The following is a 24,663-nucleotide window of genomic DNA, read 5'->3' on the forward strand; positions in this document are numbered from 1 at the left end:
GTGCGCGGCCCGCCCCCGCCCCCCGCCCGGCCCCCTCCCCTCGCGTGCCGTAGCCAGAGCCCGGCGCTGCCCACTCTCAGGAGCCCCCGGGGCCGGACGGGCTGCGCAGCCGGAGAGGCGGGGGCCCGACGCGGCCCCCCCGGAGCCGGGCGCCTGGCGCGGGGGCTCGCCGAGCGCACGGGGGGCCGCGCGGCGCTGCAGACCCAACCTCCCGCCGCCGCCGCCGCCGCCGCCGCGGCGGCGCTTGCAGAACCCAGAAGTGAACAGCAGGCGACCCGGAAGGTTTGCGCGCGGCTCCGCAGCGAGCCGGAGCCGGAGCCGGAGCCGGAGCCCGAGCCCGAGCCCGGAGCCTGAGCCGGAGCCCCAGCCCGGCCCTGCTCGGGCCGCCGGGCGCGGGGCTGCGGCCGCGTCCCGGAGGCGCCGCCAGCACAGCCAGGTCCGTGCGGGCCCGGGGCGCGCGGGAAGCGGGCCCAGCGGCGGCTGGCGCCTGCCCGCGGGAAAGTTGCGCCGAGTTGCGGGCGGGGGCCGGGCCGGGGCGCGGGCGCTGTCAGCGCGGGCCGGGGCGCTCTGAGGGCCCGGGGCAGCCTGCGCCTCGGTCCCGGCCCGGAGCGGCGGCGGCAGCGGCGGGGCGTGCGGGGTAGGAAGTGTCTCCCGCGGCGTGTCTGGGGCTGGTCTCCGAGTGTGTGTGCGTGTGTGTGTGTGTGTGCGTGCGCGCGCGTGTGTGTGTTTTTCTTAAGCCGGGCTATTCAAACCCTGCTGCAATTCTCCGGTAAACAATGATTCATGGGGCTTAATGCAAATAAACGGATTGCAAACGGCGCGGTTCGCGCACTTTGCAGCCGGCCCGGTGGAGCGGCCAGTGCCGGATTTCTCCCTTTTTTTTGCAGATCTGCAGAATATGGCGTCCCTGTCCTGTTTTAAAAATAAGCCAGGCTGCCATTTTTGTTTTTCTTTTGTCTGAAAATTTTAATAAAACTGTCTGAGAATGTGGGAGAGGCGGCTGGAAGCAGAGGGGGCACCCGAAGGGTTGGCTTTTTTCCTTTTCTTTGGCGAGAGCTGCGAGCCTTTCGGGGAGGTGAGACACAATGCAATTGCACTTTAAAGAAAAAAAAGGGAAGCTGCCGGGCGATTTTGGGGGGGGAGGGCTGGGAATTTAAAGTTAACTCCGAAAGTTTGCTTTGCTTTTCTTCTCTTTCTTTTTTTTTTTTTTTGGAAGGCGGTGAAATGCCGCGAAAGGATCTCGAGGCCCGTTTCTCCCCCAGCCAGCTGCCTTTGCAGGATTTTTGGGAAAAGTTAACTGCCGGTTTCCTCAGAGCTGCTGGGGCCTGGGGGAGTCGGGGCGGGGGGGATGTGGAGGGTTGGGGATGGGAGTTTTGGGGGAACTGGGAAACATTTTTTGGAAGGGGCTTATAAACATGGCATTGTAAGGAACTAGATCCTCAGATCTGGGGGAGAGAGGGCCGGCAAGAGGGGCTTGGAGTGGGCCCAGGGTTTCCAGCAAAGACCCCTGGCTTGAGGAAATAATCCTGCTGTCCCACAACCCTGCCCTGGAGCAGTGTGGAACCTTCGGGAGCTATGTGTGTGGCAGTGGGCCTGTCTCCTTCATGGGTGGCCAGGACCCCCCTGTAGGCTGGAATCCGGCCCAGGCCTTGGGGTGACCCTTGGACCCTCAGGCAAGTGGGCTTGGCCCTTTGCTGTTGGAGAGCCTCCTCCCCAACCTGGTAGACCTTCTACCCCCAGAGGTGGCAGCTGGTGGTAATGACTCCCTTACCCCACCGTATGGTGAACTTTTGGTTGGGTGCAGGCCTGCAGCCCAGTGGGTCCCATCTGAGGGGAGGGGCAGGAAAGGTAGTCTGGTTTGCTAGTCCCCCTCAGTGTGAGCCTCATCCCTGTGGTAGGCTCTTATTCCTTTCTGCCACTCCTGCCCTGCGCCCTGGAGGTGGAAGCACTTTGGATTTCGGTTAAGTTCCTGAAGTATCTTGCTGGACAGGTCAGGGCCTGTTGGCTCTGCAGGTTGCTGAGCGGGGGTCTGAAGGCCAGGCCCACAAGGTCCGTGGTGGCTAGTGCTGTCCAAGGCATTGGGGCAGTGTTGGGCCTGGCCTCTCCCCTACCCACTACTCCAGCATTTCTTGGAGGGGAGACCCTTCTAGTCTTACTCCTAGTCTGTGTCCTGGCTCCAGTAGACAGAGTTAGCTCCCAAGAAACAGAGTCAGGAATTGAAAGTTGGGGCTAGGAGTTCAGGGCTGTGGAACTTGGCATGCCTTGGCCAGAGGGTATCAAACCAGGTAGTTTTTAGATGGAGGAACTGAGGTTCAGAGAGAGGAAGTGACTTGCCTGAAGTCACACTACCAGGTAGAAGGAGACTGAGCCCAGGACCTGGGTGTTCAGGCTCCCACTGCTGGGCTCCCTCCGAAGTTCTCCACTGGGGGGCTGGACCCCTGGAAAATCCGTTTTGAACAGAACGTGACTAGAATGGGACAGCATGATCCTTCACTCCCTCCTACCCTTGCCATCATAATCCTCCCTGAGAGAATTGAACTTTACAGTTTGCACAGTGTGATGTGGTAGTTATCACACCAGGCTCTCCCAGAAACTCAGTTAGAGTGAAATTATCCCAGTGGGGATAATGAACCTCATTATAAGGAAACCAAGACTCAGAGAGGTTGAACGGTGGCAGAGGAGGCTTAAACTTAGGCCTGGAGGCTCCTTGCCTGGCCTTTTCCCAGGTGGACTTTGGTGCTCGTGGGAAGGAATCTTCTAGGTTTTGGTCTCTCTAATTCTTCTGCTGAACCCAGTGACTGTAAAAATCCAGAGGCCCACCCCACCCAAAGAATGTCAGAATTGTAAAGGCTCATGTCAGGAGGTTACCTGGGCTCAGAACAGGGAAGCCACTGGCTGGAAGTCAGTGATTCAGTCAGGTCTCAGAACCAGACCCTGATCTCCTGCCTTCCTTCCTCTGTGACACCCAGAGGGACAGTGAGCCTCTCTACCCATTGCCAGGCTGCACAGGCCCCAGGAGGGTGGGAGTTGCTAATGGGTGGTGGTGCTGGTGATGGTGTGGAATAATGGCTAGCGCTCCCTGGAGATATGGGCTTGTCCCAGGGACTGAGAAATAGGCTATCTGCAGTCTTGGGGATTGGAGGCAAGCTGGTCTCATGTGGAAAGGAGGAAGCAGGTGTGTGGGTGAGGTGGGAACTGGGTCTCAAGTCAGGCTGGCCCTAGCCCTTCCCTGAGCAGACACTTTCCTGCCTTATCCCTCTGTAAAATGTGGAGCCATTTATTCCTTCTTCTGCCATGGGCTATTTTATTCATTCATTTGTTGCCAGATTATTCCTTTATTCTTTCCTCATCCATTCATTAGTTTATTGGTTAGTCATCTCAGTAGTCTATCCATCTGTGCTTCCATGCAATCCTTAGCTCACCCAGCCCACACTGGACAGACATGTGAGATCAAGTGTAGTCCTCCAGGGCTCTAAAGGCAATAAGGGAGAAGAGGTGAGACCGCAGGTGCATGAAGCACTAGCCAGGGCAGTGTTCACCGGGCACCTACTTGAGTCCCCAGGGGAGGGCTCTCAGAGAATGGAAGACTTGAAAACACCAGAGGAGTTCCATACACCATCACGATGATAGACCTGGGTCCTGAGTTCAAGTCCCATTTTATCACATGGCTTCTGTGACTTTTAGCACATTCTTTCCGTCTTTGAGCCTCAGTTTCCTCAACTCTATAATGGGATGCTTTCTGTGAATCTCTCATGGGTTGTTGGGAGTGATATCAAGACAGTATATGACATGTCTCCCCACCCTGGCCAGGCATGCAGTGGGAGCTCAGTATGTACCCACTGAGTTATAAGGATTGTCGATTACTGTCTTGGGCCCTGCCATGATTTTGAGAACCGTGGTGGTGGTTTCAGAGTGAGACAGATGATCTGGGCACCCTGCAAGCCCTGGTCTGCTTTGTATTTCCCTGCTGAAACTCTTCAAATGTTTCCTAGGCATTTAGAAGAAAAAATATCCAAAGTACTTTCTGGGCCTACAGGGCCCTTCATAGGCCAGGCTGTGCCCACCTCTCACCCTCAGCTCCCCGCATCCCATTGCTACCTTCAGCCACATACCAGTTTCGTTCTGCACCTTGAATTCACAAAGCCTGGTGGCAGGGCCTTTGCACATCCCCCCCTCCCTCCCCCATGGCTTTTTTCTGAGTGTTTACATGGCTGACACCTTCTTGTTTCACAGGTTTCTACTTGAATGTTACCTCCTCAGAGGGTCTGCCTGGACCACTTGCTCTAAAATAGCTTCCAACTGTCATCTCACATCAGCCCCTTTTTATTTTCTCTTGTGGCTCTCACCAGTGTCTGAAACCTTCTCATTTATTTATTTGCACTTCTTGCCTGCCTACACCACTAGAACATGCTGAAGCGCCATGTGTGTGAGTGAGCAGGTGGTTCTGGCGTGGCGTGGCTGGGGCTTTTGTAGAGGTGAGGAAACACTCGGGAGTCCAGGTGTGGCAGCAGTCCTGATGGCCTGGCATTGCCTGGGAGATGAAGTTACACCGAGGGCTGTCTTCTCCTCCCCCTTGGGAGACTCAGGGCTGTAGTTAGGAAATAATGAGATGATTAAATCATGAATCTAAGAATCCTAGTCTCTTCCAATCTCAGAGCTTTAGCATCTGAGAAGCTTTCCAGCTCAGAACCTTTGACGCTTGGATTCTTAGCATGATAGCACGATCCAGTCTTAGGTTTAGAATCTTACCAAGTGGACTCTCACTGTCTTATTTAGCATCACAGAGTGCTCCTTTGTGCCATGCCATGTTCTTGAACTCCCGACCTCAGGTGATCCACCCGCCTTGGCCTCCAAAGTGTTTGGATTACAGGTGTGAGCCACCGCACCCGGCCCCCATGCCATGTTCTTAAAGCCTTTATAAATTTAACATATTTACAGGTGAGGAAGCTGAGGCACAGAGAGATTTAGGTAACTTGCTTTGTGGAGCAGTTGTTGGAATTTGAACCTAGCACACTAGGACTTCTTAGAATCTCTCAGCCCAACCTCACTGGACCCTTGCACAGAGCAGGGAATTCTTTCTCATACTCTTGTTAAAAGGGCCTCTGATCTCTGCCTAGAAACCTCCCTTTAGTGAGCTCCCGCCTAACCAGGCCACCTAGCTTCCTGTTGTCAGAAAGCTCACATTGCTAGGAAGTTTTCCTTCTTTACAAGGTGTAAAGTGCTGCACCTCCCTTGTGAATAATGCCTGGGAAGTGATGTTAGTGTCATGGTTTCCCAGTGCCTTTGACTTTGTGAATTCCTGGTTTCAGTAGCCTCTTTCTTCCCACTGGGTTGTGGGAAGAAAGGCAGACAGCCTCGGTGCAGTGTTGAATGTAAGAATGAATGAATGGGTGCATAAAGACCACGTGAACCCTCAGGATTTCCGAGTTCCTATCTCTCTAGCCTGGTGCTCGGCACTCATCCAGGGGTAATTGGTCAGGCTTGGTGTGCTCAGGAAAAGGAGACACCGTTATCTCTCCAATAAAGTCTGTATCTGATGACATTTATATATGCAATTCTTGGAGAATCATGTGAGATCTAAAGTCATGCACTATTAGGAGAGATGTGGATGTCCCAGATCATGTAGCCAAACTTCGTTCTACCCATTGGGGAAACTGAAGTGGGAAGGGAGAAGAGCAGGCCTTGTCCAAGGCCATGTGCATCTCTGTCTGCCCAGAGGCTGCCACAATACCTGCCTCAGGGTTCAAAGGCAGGGGAAGGCCCTCAATAGAATAGCTGCTTCTTCTCTAGCAGATAAGCTACCCCTGTACAATAGGGGCAACATTTTTGGATGCACAGGGTGTGCCTGGCACTTGGGGGGAAATTGAGGAAGCCAGCTGCATTGGGAGTGAGTTGCGGCCATGGTGGTGGGGATGGCTTTCTAGAACCTGGGGCTGGAACTGGGCTTTGGAGACTGGGTGGAATTTGGGGGAGGTGGCTGAATAGTGTCTTTAATGAATAAGGTGTGTAGGGAAGGCCAAGGGATTTGGCTCTAGGGCCTAAGGGGTCCTGCCTTGTTCTCCGCCTCATCGATGTGTTCACAAGGATACCCTTGGTGGGGTTCCCACCATCTGTGTCCTTTTCTGAACTTTGGGCAAAGACTTTAGGATTCTGGAGGGGATAGTCTAGCTGGCCATTCCAGGTTCTAGGGCTCTGTGGGGGGACACCTGCCTGAGAGGGGGTACAGCCCTTCAACGCACTCAAATACACACGTTCATACATATCCACACTATTAGCTTTTCCATTACCCACCCTGAGCGTACTTCCTGCACCATCCTTGCCAATGTGGGGCACTCCTCTGCTATTTCAGAACTGCCACCAGAGATGTCCTGACCTGGACCTCTAGGAGCCAGGAGTTTAGGAGGCGTGTCTGTTGGAGTGTGCATGCACACACGGTACACACATCACACAGGAGCACGTGCAGGCACTCTTGCCACTGGCAGGACTGTACACCCAGGCACACACCATGCACTCTCCTGGGAAACAGCGTGCAGCCATGTGCTTGATCATCTGCACATTCTGTCACATGCATGGTGTTCATCTGTACACAGTTCTGCTCATCCAGGCCTGCTCATGCACATGTGTGTTTTTACATGTAGATGAGTCTTGCCTGCACACAATCATTTACACTTGAGATAACATAGCCTCAAATTCTGGGCCTTGTGCAGCATGTCTTATACACACCCTTGCACTCACACCTACACCCACACCTGGCCTAGATCTGCTGGAAACGGTGAAGCTGGCAGCTTGTTTCCATCTCCTGCCTTCATTCACTAGTATTTCTTGAGCATTTACTATATCTAGGCCTTGTGCTAGATGGTGATAGATGGGAGGAAAACTGATGTATATATGGTTCCTACCCTAGCGGAGGTAGACAGGCACTATACAAAAGATCACACAAATGATGGTGATGATTTTTTTTTTTTTTTTGAGGCGGAGTCTCACTCTATCACCCAGGCTGGATTGCAGTGGCACAATCTTGGCTCACTGCAACCTCTGCCTCCCAGGCTTAAGCAGTTCTGCCTCAGCCTTCAGAGTAGCTGGAATTATAGGCAGGCACCACCACACCCGACTAATTTTTGTGTTTTTAGTAGAGACAGGATTTCGCCATGTTGGCCAGGCTGGTCTGGAACTCCTGACCTCAGGTGATCCTCCCACCGTGGCTTCCCAAAGTGCTGGGATTACAGGTGTGAGCCACCGCGCCCGGCCACATGATGATTGAGATTAGAGATTTTGGTCACTATGATGACTGATGATGGGAGAGGAGCAGAGGGAATGGCCTGGGCAGAGACCCTGAAGTGAGAAATCCAGGACATGGAGAAGGTGGTGTTACTGGGACCTGGGGAAGGTGCAGGAGATGAGGCAGCAGGTGAGGCTGAGTCTGGCTTGTCTTCCGTGGCCTGTTCCCCACAAGCCACTTGTCCATCCCACACCCTCCCCTCTCCTTTCTCTGTCTGCTGGCCTGCACCCCAGGCTGGAGGCCTGTTTGGCCTTCCCCACAGGCTGCTGCAATGGAGGTCCTGGGATACAACAGACTTCTGACCACCTGCCAGGAGTTCCCTGTCCAGGACCCCTGAGACCTGTCTAGAAAGCTCCTGGGGGCCGGGCCAGAGCCAGGGTCCAGCAGTTGGCTTTCCTGTTTTCAGTTAATCTCAGACCTGGATCTCTGTCAGTCAGCAGAATGGCCCCTGTGGGTCCTGAAGGCCACCCAGAGCTACTGCGACCCCAGATGGCATCACTGGCTGGTCAGATTTCCATGTGGGTCATTGGAATGTTGGGGAAGTCTCCCTTAGGCCTTGGAGAACCTAACAACAGCAATGGCAGAAAGGCAGCTGACTGTTTAGGAGCCCTGACTATGTGTCAAGCAGTGTTCGAAAGATTTTATCCATATTAGCTCATTTTGTCCTCAGTACAACCCATGAGATACCATGATCATCCCCAGTTTACAGATGAGAAAATGGAGGCTTGGAGATTTAGGTAACAATCCCAAGGGCCTGAGCTGGGGCTATTTGGCTCCAGAATCCATACTTTTAACTCTCAGCTGTCAAATTTCCCTTTTAAGGGTCCAGGAGCCCAGGCTATGATTTGGTTGAACCCCTTCACTTTATAGAGGCAGGAAAGGAGGCCCAGAGAGAAAATGGAATTGCCAGAGGGTTCTGTTACCTCTGCTGGCACCAGATGCATGACCTTGGGCAGGTTACTACCTCTCTGAGCCTCATTCCTGACCCCAACCAAAGGAGCGATGACCATAGAAGCTTGGGGGACATGTGGGGATTGAAACTGAGAAAGGGCCCAGGGTGAGGGCTTCTTACGTTTCCTGGATATGTGCTTTATAAGTCATTAAACTGTCCGTTCATGTTCTAAGCATCTTTCTGAATATATGTTATATTTCAAAACACTCACAGCATCTACCTCATGGGGTTGTTAGGAGCCAGAGTGAGAAATGCTTGTAAAGTATCTTAAAGTGCCTGGTGTGGAGGAAGGAACTATTATTATTATTACCATCATCATTTCATGCTGGCAGAAGGAGTTCCCTGTGGGGATGGGAGCAGGGGGTCCCCAGGAGAAATAGAAGTAGGGAGAGGGATGTGTTCCAAGCCTGCAGAACATTCTCTCGGAACTGAGAGGGTATCATGGCCCCTTCCCTAGATGTGGGCACTGAGGCTCCCAGAGAGGACCAACCACCCTGGGTGTCTCTGGGTGGCTGGAGGTGGGAATGGGGGCCCAGAGGATGAGGGTGTTGGAGAGGGAGGGACAGTGAGGAGAAGGGGCAGCCTCCCAGCTCCCACTGACCTGGGCACAGCCAGCAGCAGCCCCCCACCCTCTGATCAGCCATGCCACCACAATGAAAGCAGCCCTTCCCAACCCCGCGGGGCTGCAGAAACCCGGCCTAATTGGATCCAGGACCCCGGGAGCCTCTTTCCTCCTGGGGAAGGAAGTTCTCAGCAATGAGTTTCTGGGGCTGGCCAGGTCTGGGCAAGGTCTTGAGACTGGGGTGGGGTGAAGCAGCTGGGGCTCAGGGTTCTAGGCTGCATGGAGTGGCAGTACGTGGAAGGCAGAGGGGCCATGGGAGGCAAACTGAGCATGTCTCAGGAGCCTGAAAGATGGGAAGCCTCAGTTTCCCTCTCCTAGACCATCTGCTTATCCCCTCCAGGCCATCCTTCTAGCCCCATAACAACTTGTCCATTGAAAACCTTGGCCATGGCCCTCCCTTGCTCGGGGACCTCCCGTGTCCCCGCCATGGTCTTTCACTGGAGCACCTTAGCTTGGAACTCTGGTCCTTTATGAACAGCTCCAGCCACCCCACCCTTCTTCCCTTGTGAATTCCTGCACTGTATCCCTGACCCACGTGATGCAGCATGCTTTCCTGCCTCAGGGCCTTTGCACATGCAGTTCTTTCTACTTGCCATGCTCTCCTCTGGCATTTCTCTTGAAATTTCCCCTTCCCCCAGCAGTAAGCCCCACCTTCCTGAAGTCTGTTTTTCCCAGTGAGATGAGTTCACCCTCCTGAGAAGGCTGCCACTACCCTCCTTTCCCTCCCAGCCCAACTGCAGCAGTAGCTGTTGCCCCTCTCTGGGGGCAGGGACCTATGTTTGACAAAACTTTGCTCTCCCAGGGAGTTAGCAGTTTTCCAGCTTCTGCCCACACTGCCCCTCTGCTGCACCGGCTCTCCTGGCAGACTTCTGAGTCTTCACGGCACACATGGAAAGACCCCTCCTCATCGATTCCCTCAGTGAACATCTGTTGAGTACCCAGTGTATGCTAGGCACTTGAGGCCTTACTGAGTGGCTGGCACTGGGCTCTGGGGCTGCAGTAGTGATGGCTGATGGGGAGATAGGCCTAAGATATATTTAGAGGCATGGTATTAATACAGTGGTGGGGTAGGGAGAATGCAGGGGACCATGGGAATGCATAACAGAGTAGCCCAATTCCTATGTGGGAAACATCAAAAGTGACCTTTAAGTTGAGACAGTAGGGAAGACCTGCGTGAGCTGTGGGGCTGTGTTGGGCTAGGGGTTGTAACCAAGAACCAGACCAAGCCCTGCTTTTGGGGAGCCCACAGCCTACTTGGGGGACTGGACAATTAACCAGATAACCAGACAGTTCCTCAAGGCAGTGCCAGCTGAGCTGAGTTTTGAGGGCAGGGTTCCAGTTGGGTGGTGTGGGTCCCAGATGGAGGGACTCAGCCTGTGCAACAGCATGGCACATCAGAGCACCTTGTTCAAGGGGTCTAGGGGCCCTGATGCTGGAGGGTTGGATGCTGAGGGGCACGCCTGGTGACATGAGCATGGCCAGGGGACCTTCTTGGCAAAAGCCCGAGCATCAGGCTGTGTAGTTTGAACTGGACTCCAAAAGTAATGGGAATCCAAGAAGGATTTTAAGCAGTAGACTTAGTACCCTGGGCAGGCTGTCCCTCAGCCTGATCCTCCCCACTGGGGCCCCTGGATAGGACCAGGAGTCCCTTCCTGACTGTTCTCCTGTCTGGGGTCATAGGTGGGACTGGAGGTTTGCTGTGGGATTTTGAGCAGGCCCCTGTCCCTCCCTGAGCCCTGCTCTCCTGGGTAAACTTGCAGGGCCTGAGGCCAGAATCCTCTGTGGGGCTGTGGGCTGGGATTTGGGGTGTCTTGCTTTGCCAAAGCTTGCTTAACTTTTGGTTTTATTAAAAATATTCCCTTAAAAAGTCACATAAGAGTACTCTTCCAGGCCTGTCGCCTCATCAGCTGTGACATGCCGAAAAATTAGAAAACAGGGATATGAAATAAATAAAAACCCACCCCATCTCTGCCCCTGCTCCAAGCCGGAAACATCACCCCTATTAGCATTTTGGTGTCTTCTTTCCCTCTTTTCTCTCAGCACCCAGTTTTTATATAGATGTCATTGCTCTGTCTATATGTGCAGTTTTAAAAAATCTTCCCCTTTCCCCTCTGACTGTTGTTGTATCACGAGTATTTTTTAAGTGACTGGATCCAGTGGTCAGTATGGGCTTTAGGGCCTGATTATCTGGATTAAAATCCTACACATAACTGCTTGACTTTGGGCAAATTTCCTGATCTCTCTGTGCCTTCAGTTCCTGATAGGCTGATGTGAGTGTTAAATGAGTCATTACGAGGCCAGTAATATTGGTTGTTATTAACAACCATAGACTAGGTCACCAAGTAACATGACATACACAGAAGCTGTTTAAAATTTTGGCTGTTCCAGGTTTTTGCGGTTGTAAAAAAAAAAAAAACCACTGACGCAAACAGCTTTGCGCATAGAACTTTTTCTATATTTGGGTTATTTTCTGGGGATGGATGACCAAGAATGGGATCACTAGGCTAGGAAGTTTGGACATTTTTAGAGCTCTTGACAAATTCATGCCAGATTGTTTTCAGAAATGATTGTTACAATTTACACTCCCACCAATAATACATGGCATGCCAATTTCACCATACCCTCATCAGTATTAGGTGTTAGCATTTTCTTGCTTCTTGTTGCTATTTTGACAGGTGAAACTCATTGAATTTTCACTGCTAGGGAAGCTGAACCATTTTCTGTGTTTATTATCTGTTACCATCCTTTTTGGGTCAGCTAGTCTTTAGAGAATACACATAGCCCCTTGGGTCAATTAGGAAGACAGGACTTAGATACAGGAAAGAGGGGACAGTGTAACACAGGGGACAACACAGTGCCAAAGTGGGTGGAGGGGACTCGGAGGAGGGGGAGGGGGCTTCCTTCTACCAGGCCACAGCCCTTTGAGTCCCCCCCACCCTGATTATTAAGTAATTGATTAATTAATCCAAACCTTTATCTGATGCTCTTCGGGGCTTAAAAGATAAATAATTCAGCCATGATCCCTCCCCAAACGAGCGCATGTCCAGCAGCAGAGATGGATGAGCAAACAGACAACATGGGGTGAGAGGTGTTCTGCTGTTGGAAATGCAGGGTACAAAGGGAGCAGAGAGGAGAGCACACAGTTCAGCCCAGGCATGGAGGCAGAGCAGTCCCTGATTGCTTCCAGGAAGAGGTGGCCTGTAAGCTGGGGCCTGAGGGATGCACTGGAATTCACCAGTGAAATGGGGAGGGCAGAGAGGATGCAGCCTGTGGAAGGTGGGAAGGTGAGAAGGGAAGCGGAGCCCTGGGGGAAAGGGGAGACTGTCAGTCTGGCTGGGCAGTACAAAGTGGAACAGCCAGAGAGATTGGCGGGAGCCACACATGTCTGGAGGAAAGTAGGGAGCTATGGAGGGTTCTTAGAAGGTCAGGGTTGTGATTTTCTATTTTATTAAAATCACAGTGACTGCAGTAATGGAGTGGAAGATGAGGGTGGGGGTGGGGAAACCTGTGAGGAGGCTCTTAGAATAGCTGAGGCCAGAGGTGAAGGGGGCCTGGATCAGGGCCAGGAGGTGTTGTAGACCTTCTTCTCTCCCACCCTGTAGGCTCCTAACCAGTGTCAAGGTGCAGATTGAATGCCACCTCTTCCAGGTAGCTCTTCCTGACACCCACCCTCCACGTGCGTGCTTTGAGGCTGGGGGCTGTGCAGGGCCTGGCATGCAGCAGTCAACTGCCTGCCCACCAGCAGCTGACCCTGACCTCCCCCTGCCCCATGCCTCTGGATCCTCCATCTGTTGCCTGCACTGGGCTACCAACTACTTTCTTTCATTTTTTAAGAATGAATTTATTGTTTTCATTAAGCAACTGAATGGTGTTACTGAGAATTTGGAAATCAGAGAAACAAAGACAAAGACCAAGATTGGCCCCAGCTGCCTCCCGCCTTGCTGCCAGCCTCCCTCTGGGTGTGGCTCCCTGAAGCTTGCTTTTTCTGACGCAGGTTTTTATTTTTGCCTCCTTTGTAATAGTGTCCAGACAGTTTGGAGTCCTGCTCTCTCGCATTTGCTTTGTGAGGAGCTAGTTCCCATGTGGCCATGGGGTCTGGGCAAATCTCTTCTTTTTAAAGATGGGTTCTCGCTCAGTCACTCAGGCTGGAGTGTAGTGGTGTGATCATGGCTCACTGCAGCCTCAAACTCCTGGGCTTATGCGATTCTCCTGCCTCAGCCTCCCAAAGTGCTGGGATTACAGACATGAAACTTGCCCAGCCAAATCTCATTTTTTAATGTCTGTGGATTGGGCTGTAAGTTGCTTTAGTGAACTCTTCAGCATTGCAGTGGGTGAGGCTCACTACACCCTTCCCTGGACTGCCTGTCCTCTTTGTGTCCATTTGTCCAGGTCTGAATGTCTCCAGGTGGCAGGGCCTGACACTTGATGTACCCCTTCCTCAGTACCCCCAACTTAATTCCCCGCCGTGGACCTTGCTGGGCTGGCCTCAGAGACACCCTTTTGGGACAGGGTGATAAACAGACCTGGTTTCAAGCTCAGACTCAGCTCTGTGACCTTAGGCAACTTGCTCAACCTCTCTGGACCTCAGTTTCCTAATCGGTACAATAGGTCTATTACGAGAGTAAAATATGGCTGTAAAATATCCTGGTACAGTTCCCAGTCCATTGGAAGTGGCCACCTTGGGCTAGAGGCCGGCAGAAATGAATGAGCACCAACCCTACTTGTGAAGAGTTTGAAGTCCAGTGGGGAGGACACCCAGGAAAATATAACTGCACTGGAGTGCAGTTGGCCCTACAGTGCTGGGTCAGATCTGGGTGGCATCCTAACTCCATCCCTTACGAGCTGTGTGACTTGGGGCAAGTTGGTCAATCTCTCTGAGCTGCACTTTTTTCTGTTACGTGTGCATCTCACAGAGTCATTGGGAAAATTCAGTGACGTGAATCATAACATACTCAACACAGATGTTGAAATCAATGGTAGCTGGCACTTTATTACTATTATTGTTGTTATTATTGTTATTGTTATTCCCATATACAAGGTGCTGTTGGGAACACAGAGGAAGTGACTGGCTGGGGGTTCAGGGAAAGCTCCGTAGAAGAGGGAACACTTGAGCTGGGTCTTGAAGGATGAGTAGAAGTTCACCAAGTGGGAAAGGACACTCTAGGTAAGGAGCCTGTGATTCCAGGTTGCACTCTGTCAATGAGGGTTTGTTCTTTGGGGGATTAAAGCATTGTGTTTGTTCCACCTTCCCTGAGTGCCCCCTCTGCCACCCTCTGGGTCTGCCCTGGGGGAGGTGTGTGCTTACCCTCCTGTAGCAGCCTCCTGTGTCTTGGTGGCTGTGGGTTCCTCCTCACGGCAGCTGCTGGGTCCCCATCAGTCCATGTTTGGGGCCACAGGTCTGTATCTGTCATGTGTGTCTGGGTTTGGTGCTGTCTGTCCGCATGTTCCTGTGGCTGTATTTGTCAGCACTGGTATCCATTGGGCCTCCTGGGCTCCACTGTGGGGGCCCCTTGCATGCTTCCTTGGCCTCCAGCTCCAGGCCTCTTTGGCCGCTCTCCTCCCTGGCCCAGGTGCAGCCCCTGTCTCTCTGCTCTGCTTCCCAGGGGCTTCCTGCTGCCTCTTCTCCTGGCCTTTCTAGTTTTTCTACACTGGGCACTCAGAGGGGCCTTTCTCAACCACGGATTCTGTCCCATCACCCACTGCTTCAAGTCCAGCCTCCAGGCCTAGGAATCAGGGGGCAGCCTTTTAGATCTGGCCCAAGCTGCTGGCTCCAGCCTCATCTCCTGTCAGGCAACACCGGATGCTCGTGGCTCCCCTCACACACTGTTGGGCTCCTTGCCTGAGGGCCTTTGCTCAAGCTGTTGCTTCTGCTGGGAATGCTCCCACCCCTTCTCTGCCTGGCTAACTCCCACTCATCCTTAAGACCCAAGGCAGGCATCACCTCCCCTGGGAAGTCCTCCCTGGTCCTCTCCAGGCTGGGTCAGGTCCCTGGCTCTGGGCTGCTAATCCCTTACATGAGGGGCAGGAGCAAATGCCTTGCCCAAGATCACACAGCTGGTGAGTTGGAGTCAAGATTGTAATGCGGGTATGTTGGGCTGCAAACAGAGCAGGTTGTTCCACAGTCCAGGTGAGGCGACAGTAGCTGGGACTGTTAGAGAAGAGTGGGTGGGCTTGAGAGAGATTTTGGAACTGGAATCCTGAGGACATGGCTGAGATGGGTCTGAGGTGGGTGGGGAGGGAGGGCGAGTGTGGTAGATCACTGTGTGTCTCTGCAGGAGCATCTGGGCAGATGGGGATGTCTTGCTGTGAGTTGGGGATGACTAGATGAGGTGCATGGCGTAGGGGAAGACCAAGTCCAGGCCTGTGGAGTAGGAGCAGCCCAGGAGTCAGCCTGTCAGGGAGAGGCCTGGCTGGAGGTAGGGGCTTTGGGCTTGGCGGGTATTTAGATTCTAGAGTGGGTGGGCCACCCAGGAACTGAGGCTGGTGGGAGAGAGGGGGCTCCCACTCCATCCTGAGGAGCTGAATTGGTGGGGAAGAGAGGCTAAAGATGTTAAAGGAGGCAGAGAAAGAGAGGAACCAAGGTGTCATGGCACACAGGCCTTCACCAAGGGGCCAGGTGGCAGGGAGGCCACGGAGGACAGGACTGGAAGGTGGCCCATCAGCTTTGACCTCAGGGAGGTCACTGGTGGTGTGTGGTAGGTCCCATAGGTGGGAGTTCTTTGCAGAAGCTTGTGGGTCACTTGTCTGCTTCCTGAACCACTTAGCTTGGGGCTGGGGAGGGCAGGGTTCTTTCCATTTGGCTCAGGTTCCCCAGCACTGGTCCCAGTTTGGCCCAGAGGATTTGTCTAGTTTGAATGGATGGATAGATGGATAGGTGGGCCAGCTGCCGTCAGCAGCAGAGTGTTTCATTCATTTGCCCATCCAATGTTTTTCACCTTTTAGAATAAGAGAAACAAAATGACATTTGCTCCCCTGCAAGGATCAGCCCTGTGTCTTGGGGCTCACAGTAGAAAGTCTTGGCTTTTGTCGTGCTTGAGGCCTGGCCACCAGCGTGTCTCCTCTGCCCATCCTGGCATGTACACTTAACCCCAGGGAGGCTCCTTTTTCTCCACCCCCAGCCCTCACCAGATCCTCAAATAGTTCCCTCTGCTTCAGTGCTCTCCTGGTCCATCATATTTCCTGATGCCTTTTCACCACCAGCATTCCAACCCAAGATCTTAGCATGGCATTCAGTGCCCTGCGTCTCACCACCTCCCTGCGCTGCAGCTGTCTTTGGTGCCCGTGGGTGCTGTTCACTGTCCCAAGCCTGCCTTGTGCTTCCACATCTCCACGCCTTTGCTCAAGCTGTGACCTCTTCCAGAAATGTCCTTCTGCCTTGTCCCTCTGTCCTGAACACACATCTGGCCATGTCTCTTTCTGGCTTCAAGCCCTTCCCTTAGGCAGGGTCTGAGCGGCTTGGCCTGGTCCTGGCCACCTTCCCCCCGCTTACCTCTTGCCAGGGCCATACCCTCTCATACAGATCCCGGGGCTGCACAGGGGGTACCTGCCTCAGAGTTCTGTTGGGGGTCTCACATGAGATGGTGTTGATGAGCACCTAGCAATGTGTCTGACATGCAGGAAGAGCTCAGGAAATGTTCAGCCCGTGCCCTGCCTTCCCTGTGCCTGACACACAGTAGGTAGACACCAGGACTAGGGTCACTGACCGAATCATTAAATTACTTAGAACCAGCCAGAAAAGGACGCAGAGAAATCAGGCAGAGGTGGTGCTGATCAGATTAAGTGATCTGGGGCCCAATGAGGGTGAGGGGTGGCCCCTGCCTGACCAGGGGTCTGATAGGTGGCAGAGAGAATGCTGTATCCCAGCTATGGTACTCTGGGCAAGGTCCCCTCTTCCCATAGCTCCCTGACCAGGATCGTGGCTCTGAACTTGGCATTGAACTGAACTGAAGAGGAGGAAAAGATGGATCTTCCAGAACTGTCTGAGAAGCAGCGAAGCGCAGTGGGCAGAGTCCTGGGCCAGGGCAGGAGTGAAGCAGGGTAGCCTGTTTCACCCCATTTTATAGATGAGGAAACCCGAGGCTTAGAGAGCTAGCACCCAGCATCGCAGCACAGTGCTGCTTCCTGTTTCTCATGCATGTGGCCTGAGCAAGACACCTCCCTCCTGGTGCCCTCGTTTCTTCCTCTGTGAAATGGGGGTGAAACTTCTTCCTTGCTTGCCATCCTCCTGGGGTTCTGATGAGAATGCCGGTGGGCACACAAGAGCTTTGTAAACTATGAGCAGTGATAGATAATTGTATGGGATTGTCTTTAAAATCATTCTGATTATTATTACTTCATTTATTCATTCCATTTTGCAACTCACATTATTGATAACCGCTGGTCCTGAGTGCTGGGGAGAGCCAGATGAACGAGACAGATGTAGCCAACTATTATGCAAGTCACATTATTGATAACTGCTGGTCCTGGGTGCTGGGGATACCCAGATGGATGAGACAGGTGTATCCAACCATTATGCAACTCACATTGATAACCTCTGGGCCTGGGTGCTGGGGAGACCCAGATGAACAAGACAGGTGTATCCAATTCCCCTGCTCCTCTGGTTAAGTCCCCCAGCTCCCTGCCCTTAGCCGTGGAGTCTCCTTACCCTGGCTTTACAGCTCAGTCCCCTCCACATTTGCCCCTGTGGACAACAGCAGGGTTGGAACAGGTCCGGACACTGCTGTGTGAGCAGGTGCTTGCCTGTGAGGTCGCAGCCGTGTCATCCTAAGGTAGGGCGTATTCACAAGCCTGTGGTCGGGATGCTTTGTCGTTCCCCTGACTGGCTAAGGGACTGATGAGCTGGACTTTGGAGTCAGGCAGATTAGGGCGGGAATCTCAGCTCTCTGCTTACTTGCTGTGTGACCTTGAGTGAGTCACTCCACCTCTCTGAATTCAGTTTCCTGAGTTGTAAAATGGGGATGATAAGAGTGCCTACCTGCCTTTCAGCGTCATTGTGTCTGGCAGAAGAGAGGCACTTGGTAACTTGCAGCCTCCTCACTGTAATTATTGTTTTGAGTTTGTTCTGGGAAAGGAGAAGTCCCAGGGGTCTGGAGCAGTCAGGGAGAAGTACTTGTGTTGGGCTGTAAGGGATGGGTGGGCAGAGGGAAGGGCATCTTGGTGCCTGTGGATGGCAGAGCAGGAGGGCTGATACAGGGCAGGAGCTGCCCCAGCCACCTCAGAAGGGTGCTCTTACTCAAAATGGCCCTCAGGCTGGGAGTGAGGGGTAAGGACGTTTGGATATAGGTATTGAGCCATTTGCATATGGGCATTTGCTCTACGAAAGACTAGAGTTTGCAAAGCAAATTCCCCAGAGGAACCAGCTTGAGCAAATCTGATTTCTAGTTTTGACTGTGGCACCTTCGCCTTGTGGCCCTAGACAGGTCTTCTCCTTTCCCTCTCTCTGAGCCTCAGTTTCTTCACCGATAAAATGGTGTAATACTACCTCTTGTGCTTCAAGTAAAGATCACAAGAGATAATTCACCTAAAGTTTCTTTCTTAAAATATGAGATTAGATTGTGTCCTTATTGAGGGCTTTCTCCCGAAACCCTATAGCCACCATTCCAGTAGGGGCTTCTCAAGCTCATAGGACTAGGAAAAGAGGTTAAAAACACTTAATTTTGGTCTTTCCTGTCAAAATAAACAATTACATTTAAGCAACAATACCAGTTAGGCAAGTGTTTTCTGTAAGAGAGAGATAAGAGAAACTTGACAGGGAGCAAGACTTAATGGAAACCCTCTGTGAGGCATGGTCCCTGTAAGTCACTTCTTGACTTACTCTAGGGTCGCAGGAAGACAAACCTTCTGGAAGACTGAGATAGCCCTGAAGGCCCATCCTTCATACTGCCCTGGTTGAAAAGGCCTTCTAACCGCACAGGCCTGCCATGGAACTTGCCAGAGGTGAGGGCCACCAGACAGTTTGTCACACACTTTTACCAGAGAGCCCAGACTGCCCTCGCTTCAGGCCTCTCCAACCCCACCCCTCTGTAACCACAGCATTCTCATGCACATCGTTGTAGGTCAGATGTTGCATGTGGCATTGAACAACCACACGTGGCCTGTTTCTTGAAGATACAATTTCTTGACTCCAGAAATACAATTTCTTGAGTCAAAGGGCATTGATTATTTGGGGCACTGTAAATTGTCCTGCCAAACTGCCCTTCAGAAAGGGTGTATCTGGTGACCCCATGTTGCCCCCAGAGTTTTAAAAGGATGTCTGTACTCAAGGGGTCAGGGGGCAGAAGGGCAGGAATCAGGGATGGGCATTTACAGATTTGCTCCAGGACTCCCCAGTTTGTCTCTGGACTTGGGGGGAACCTTCTGTGCTGAACCCACAGGGTTGGCACAGTAACCTGGGGCCCTCCTGGGGGGTGGAGATTGGTCAGCTAGCATTGGGGTAATGACGGGGGAGCTGGATGAGCATACTCAGGTTTGGATGTGACCTTTGCCTTCTGGGGCCCACTAAGTGAGGGGTGAATTCCAGGTTTTTCAGCCTGGAGATGTGGCTTCCTGGGCCTGGTGGGAGGCCTGCTGTGCTGTGAGGCTGAGGGACCCATGGGGACATGGATCCCAGACATTGGCCCCGACTTGAGTGGGTGAAGTTGAGGGGTGCTCGCCGAGGCGTGGGGAGGGCCCCCTTCCCGGTGACAGTTGCTCTCTTCCCGCAGGATGGCCGAGCCTCGATTTAACAACCCCTACTTCTGGCCCCCTCCTCCCACCATGCCCAGCCAGGTAAGACTGACGTCGCCCCTCCGGCTGCCCTACTCTCCCTGGAGCCGCTTCGCTTTGCCTTGGGTTTTGGCTGTGGCCTGCGGCGTGGGGGGTGAGGAGGGAGGGGCTCGCGGGTGGACCAGCGGGCCTGGGGAAGGCGCGGGGCGCAGGCCAGACCCTCTCAGCCCCTCCGCTTCCGCCCGCAGCTGGATAACCTGGTCCTGATTAACAAAATCAAGGAGCAGCTGATGGCCGAGAAGATCAGGCCGCCTCACCTGCCGCCCACCTCGGCCTCGTCGCAGCAGCCGCTGCTAGTGCCGCCGGCGCCCGCTGAGAGCAGCCAGGCCGTCATGTCGCTGCCCAAGCTGCAGCAGGTGCCGGGGCTGCATCCGCAGGCAGTGCCGCAGCCCGACGTGGCGCTGCACGCGCGGCCGGCCACCAGCACTGTCACAGGTAGGCGGCGCGGGCGGGGCCGGGCGAGTGGGCGGGGCCTTCGAGGACTGGGCCGAAGGGGGCAGGTGTAGAGGGGCGCTTGGTGAGGATGGGACCCCGGTAGGTGACAGCAGGGCGGGCAGGGCCTGAGGGTAGGGCACAAAGCTTTGGGTGGTGGGTCTGGCCCCGACGAGCCACAGCACCAGACTTCCAACAACCCTGTACTGGAAAGACTCTCCACCCCACAGTGGACACGACAGGAGTGGGTGACTGCCCCATAGGGCTTACCAGGAAAGTCAAGTTCACATAGAGAACTTTGGAAATCCCCAGATTCCCTGGGACTCCAGAGAACGACCCTGACCAAATTTAGGGGTTAAGAGATTTCCTAGGAGGAGCCAAAACGCAAGGAAAGGTTGGCTGCAAACTAGGGAACTGGGACAGGAAGTGAAAACCGCACATGCTAGGGGAGTATGTGTGTAGGAAGCAAGAAAAGGATAGACCGTCTGGGCTGGGAAGGCCGGGAAGATGGTGGTGATGATGGCAGCTAGCTCCAGTCGAGCATTGGTGTCTGTTCACCAGTGTTCATTGTACTCCCAGCAGCCTGTGAGGTGCGTGCTGTTGGTATTAGGTGGAACACTGGACTGTTTTGACTTAGAAAAACAGCAGTTTCATGCAGTTCACCTTAATGTCTCCATTCAACAGATGAGGAAACTGAGGCAGCAAAAGGGAAAGCCACGTGCAGCCACAGTTTACAGCTAGTAAGAGGCAGAAGCCGGCAGTGTGACTCCAGAGCCCATGTCTTTACTCTGTTTCAATGCTCAGTTCTGCTGAGGCTTGAGGAAGTGGGCACCAGATTAAGAATGGTCCTGTGGGCCACAGAGTGGTTGGGACTTGACCCTTGGGCAGTGGGGAACCACTGAAAGTTTTTAAGTAGGGGAGGAAACACTCAGAGATGGGTTGAGAAAACCAAGTCTGGCTGCAAGGTGGAGACCGGGCTGTCAGGGGATAAGCATGCCAGCAGGGAGACTGTCAGGAGTGTGGTGGCCTGGGCAAGGCAGTGGTAGTGGGAACGGAGAGAGGTGGGCAGATCTGAGATACACTGTGGGAGAAGAGAGGACAGGATGTAGGAGGGTGAGGGAAGGGAGGAGGTGAGGGAGACTCCCAGGGCACTGCCCCTGTGATGGAATCCCTGGAGGAGGAACAGGGCTGGGGAAAGATGTAAGCTTAGTCTTGGATAAGTTGAGGCTGGGGTGCTAAGGGGACATCCTGGGGGTAATGACAAGGCGCTGGAGCCACCAGAGGCCCTCCTTGGAGCCTAGTTGTCTAGGCTTTCTTGGGAGACTACAGTGGCTGGGCTTTGTTCCTCCTCTGTTGTCCTTACTGCCAGCTAGGCGCTTCTGCCTCTGTCCGTCTCTCCCCCCTTTTTACAGAGTCACCCAAGAATTACAGGGCCCGGCAAACCTCTCCAGGCCCCAACTGCACTCTGCACATCCCCTGTTATTATGATTTTATTACATTTATTTTTTCCGTTATAAAAGTAATATTAAAAAAGTAATATAAGCATATTAAGGAAAATTTGAAAAAAGAGAAACTAGCAACAAAAAAATCATTCATAATCCCCAGCTCCCAACCCAGCAGCTCAGAGAGGCTCTTGGTCCATTTCCTTCCTTTGCCATATTTTTTTGTTTTCCAATATTCATGTGTGTCTCGCTGAGCTTGTGGTAGGGCTGTACCTATGATTTAACTTGCTTTTTCTACTCACCATTCTGTCATAAGCATATATATTCCACTTTTTATTATAATGGTAATACATAGGCATTATAGAAAATTTAGAAATTGCCGACAAGCTGAAAAGAGAAAAAATAGCCTTAATCCTACTGTTAGAATTTTTATATGTTTATAATTTATTTTATTTTGTCCTTTAATCACAGATGTTAAAAATGGATGAATTCACCAGGTAAAAGATTCAAATAATATAGAATCAGGTAGACAAAGAATGAAAATCTCCTTTTACCAAAAAAAACCTCTTTCCCTAGAGAGAACCACAATTAGCAGTTTGATGTGTCTCTTCTCAGAGCTATTCCTGTGCGTTTACATGCACATATATCTTGTCCATATCTATGTATGTAGTTTGAGTGTGCGTTCTTTAAAATAGATGCCTTGTATGTCTGATTTGCTTCTCTCATCTGACAGCACATTTTGACCTTCTCTCCCTGTCACTGCATCACATCGAGCTTGTTTTAGTGGCCGTGCAGTTCCCCTAATGAGAGTGGACCACAGCTGCTTACAAAGCTCATGTGACAACAAACAGGTTGTGTCCAGTTTTGTCTGATCACCGATTTGTATGGAAGGCCCGTGTACACACATCTCTGTGCTCATGTGGGAATGTTTCTTTATTGTAGATTTCTAGAAGTAGAATTGCTTGGTCAAAAGTTATGTACATTAAAATTTTTTAAATTAATTATTTTTTAAAAAGATAGGGCTTTGCTCTATTACCCAGGCTGGAGTGCTGTGGCGTGATCACGGCTTCCTGAAGCCTCAACCTCCTGGGCTCAAGTGATCCTCCCACCCCAGCCTCCTGGGTAGCTGGGACTACAGGCACACATCACCACACCTGGCTGACTTTTGTATTTTTTGTAGAGACAGGGTTTTGCCACGTTGCCCAGGCTGGTCTTCAACTCCTGAGCTCAAGCGATCCTCCTACCTCGGCCTCCCAAAGTGCTGTGATTACAAGTGTGAGCCACCATACTTGGCCATGTTTAAAATTTTAATGGCTGTTGCCAGACTACCTTCCATTAAGGCTTTGCAAATGTACACTCCCACCACCAGTGTATGATACAAAACATTCTCCTGCTGACTTGACATTATCTTTTTCAATGCACAGATCTTTAGTTTTTTCTTTTTCTTTTTTTTTTTTAAAAAAAACAGAACCACACAATAGATATCATTTTCATCTGTCTGTTTCAGCTGATAATGTAAATGTTTCTAGTCCCCTCATTTTTAAAATAACTTTTATTACAAAAGTTTTTTAAAAGCTCATTGTCAAAGAAAGTACAGTTAAGCTTTTTTGTTATTTTTATTACTCCTAGTATACCATCCACATCACATTTTGGCACATTCTCTGCTACTTATTTTTTCTGTGCATACATATGTAGTTTGCTTTAACAAACATAACCTTTTTAATGGGCAGTTCAGTAGAGGCAATTGATCGCTGTTTACCGAACCCCTTCCTAATGTTGCACATTTCAGTTGCCTCTAAAATTTTGCTGTTATAAATAAGACAGTAGCGAATTCTTTGTGCCTTGGTCTTTTTCTATGGTTTGAATTTTTCCAAAGGGCCGCTGTTATCTAACTCAATTTAATCTTAAGGTGTCTAAGGCACCTTACACATGCACAAGCTCTCTTTTAGTTGCCCCTGCGTAGTAACTTATGAATGTTCATTAAGGGGATGCTCACCTGCCAAAATCACATAGCTGGGTGGGCGGGCCGGGCCGAGCTGGCCTCTGCAGCTCCCCTCACCCCTGCCCCCACCCACATGTCTTCGCAGGTCTGGGGCTGTCCACCCGGACCCCGGCTGTGAGCACTTCTGAGTCGAGCGCGGGCACGGGCACGGGTACCAGCACCCCGTCCACACCCACCACCACCAGCCAGAGCCGCCTCATCGCCTCGTCCCCCACCCTCATCTCAGGGATCACCAGCCCCCCTCTCCTGGACTCCATCAAGACAATCCAGGGCCATGGCCTCCTTGGCCCCCCCAAGTCCGAACGCGGCCGCAAAAAGATCAAGGCAGAGAACCCGGGGGGTCCGCCTGTCCTAGTAGTCCCCTACCCCATCCTGGCCTCGGGCGAGACTGCCAAGGAGGGCAAGACGTACAGGTGGGGGTTTCAGGCGGGACGGGGTCCAAGTGGGCTTGGGGCTGGGGCTTGAGCCAGGGCTGCCCCAGGAGCCCGGCAGCGGGGCTGAAACGGGACACCTTGGGCTGAGTGGGGTAGGGGGACGGCCACTGTCCAGAGGGGCGGGGCCTTGTGGACAGCCCCGCCCACATCCGAAGTCCCGGTTCAGGGAGGGCTCCTGGAGAGAACAGAGCCTTGGCCCCTTAGGTGTGGCCTGTGGCTGGCAGCCATCCCCAACAGCCTCGGGTTGTGAGAGTCAGTTTCCTCCTCCCCTTAAGCAGTGTTGTGTCAACCCTGGCCACCTTTGAATCACCTGTCTCTTGGCCGTGCACTGTGGCTTCTGCCTGTAATCTCAGCACTTTGGGAGGCCAGGGTGGGTGGATTACCTGCAGTCAGGAGTTTGAGACTAGCTTGACCAGTGTGGTGAAACCTTGTCTCTACAAAAAATACAAAAGTTAGCTGGGTGTGGTTGTGCATCTCTGTAATCCCAGCTACTCAGGAGGCTGAGGCAGGAGAATCACTTGAACTTGGGAGGCAGAGGCTGCAGTGAGCCAAGATTGGGCCACTGCACTCCAGCCTGAGCGACAGAGTAAAACTCTGTCTCAAGAAAGAAAGAAAAAAAAGATTCACCTGAAGAGCTTTCAGAAAATGTGGATGCCAGGGCTTTACCTCCAGGAATTCTGAGTTAATTTGTTGAATGTGGAGGGCATGGGGGGTGGGGCAGGCATTGGTAGTTCTT

General features: G+C 52.4%; 1 protein-coding gene across 2 annotated transcripts in view; it reads left to right on the forward strand.

Moving 5' to 3' along the window:
• The first annotated feature begins 255 nt into the window (after positions 1-255).
• The window catches only part of ZNF362 (zinc finger protein 362), a 41,516-nt gene continuing 17,108 nt past the window's right edge, over positions 256-24,663 (forward strand). The window contains exons 1-5 of one of the 2 annotated variants that reach the window (XM_021677138.2): positions 256-436; positions 13,892-14,017; positions 19,557-19,620; positions 19,806-20,052; positions 23,579-23,906. In XM_021677138.2, coding sequence (XP_021532813.1) covers positions 13,980-14,017; positions 19,557-19,620; positions 19,806-20,052; positions 23,579-23,906 — 677 coding nt within the window. In that variant the 5' untranslated portion in view covers positions 256-436; positions 13,892-13,979. Of the gene's footprint in view, positions 437-1,384; positions 14,018-19,556; positions 19,621-19,805; positions 20,053-23,578; positions 23,907-24,663 lie in introns of those variants that run through there. The other variant, XM_064363662.1, reaches the window with a different exon arrangement.

This window comes from Aotus nancymaae, unplaced genomic scaffold (genome assembly GCF_030222135.1).
Source record: "Aotus nancymaae isolate 86718 unplaced genomic scaffold, 86718_ANA_hifiasm-v0.15.2.pri h1tg000053l, whole genome shotgun sequence".
Lineage (NCBI taxonomy): Eukaryota > Metazoa > Chordata > Mammalia > Primates > Aotidae > Aotus > Aotus nancymaae.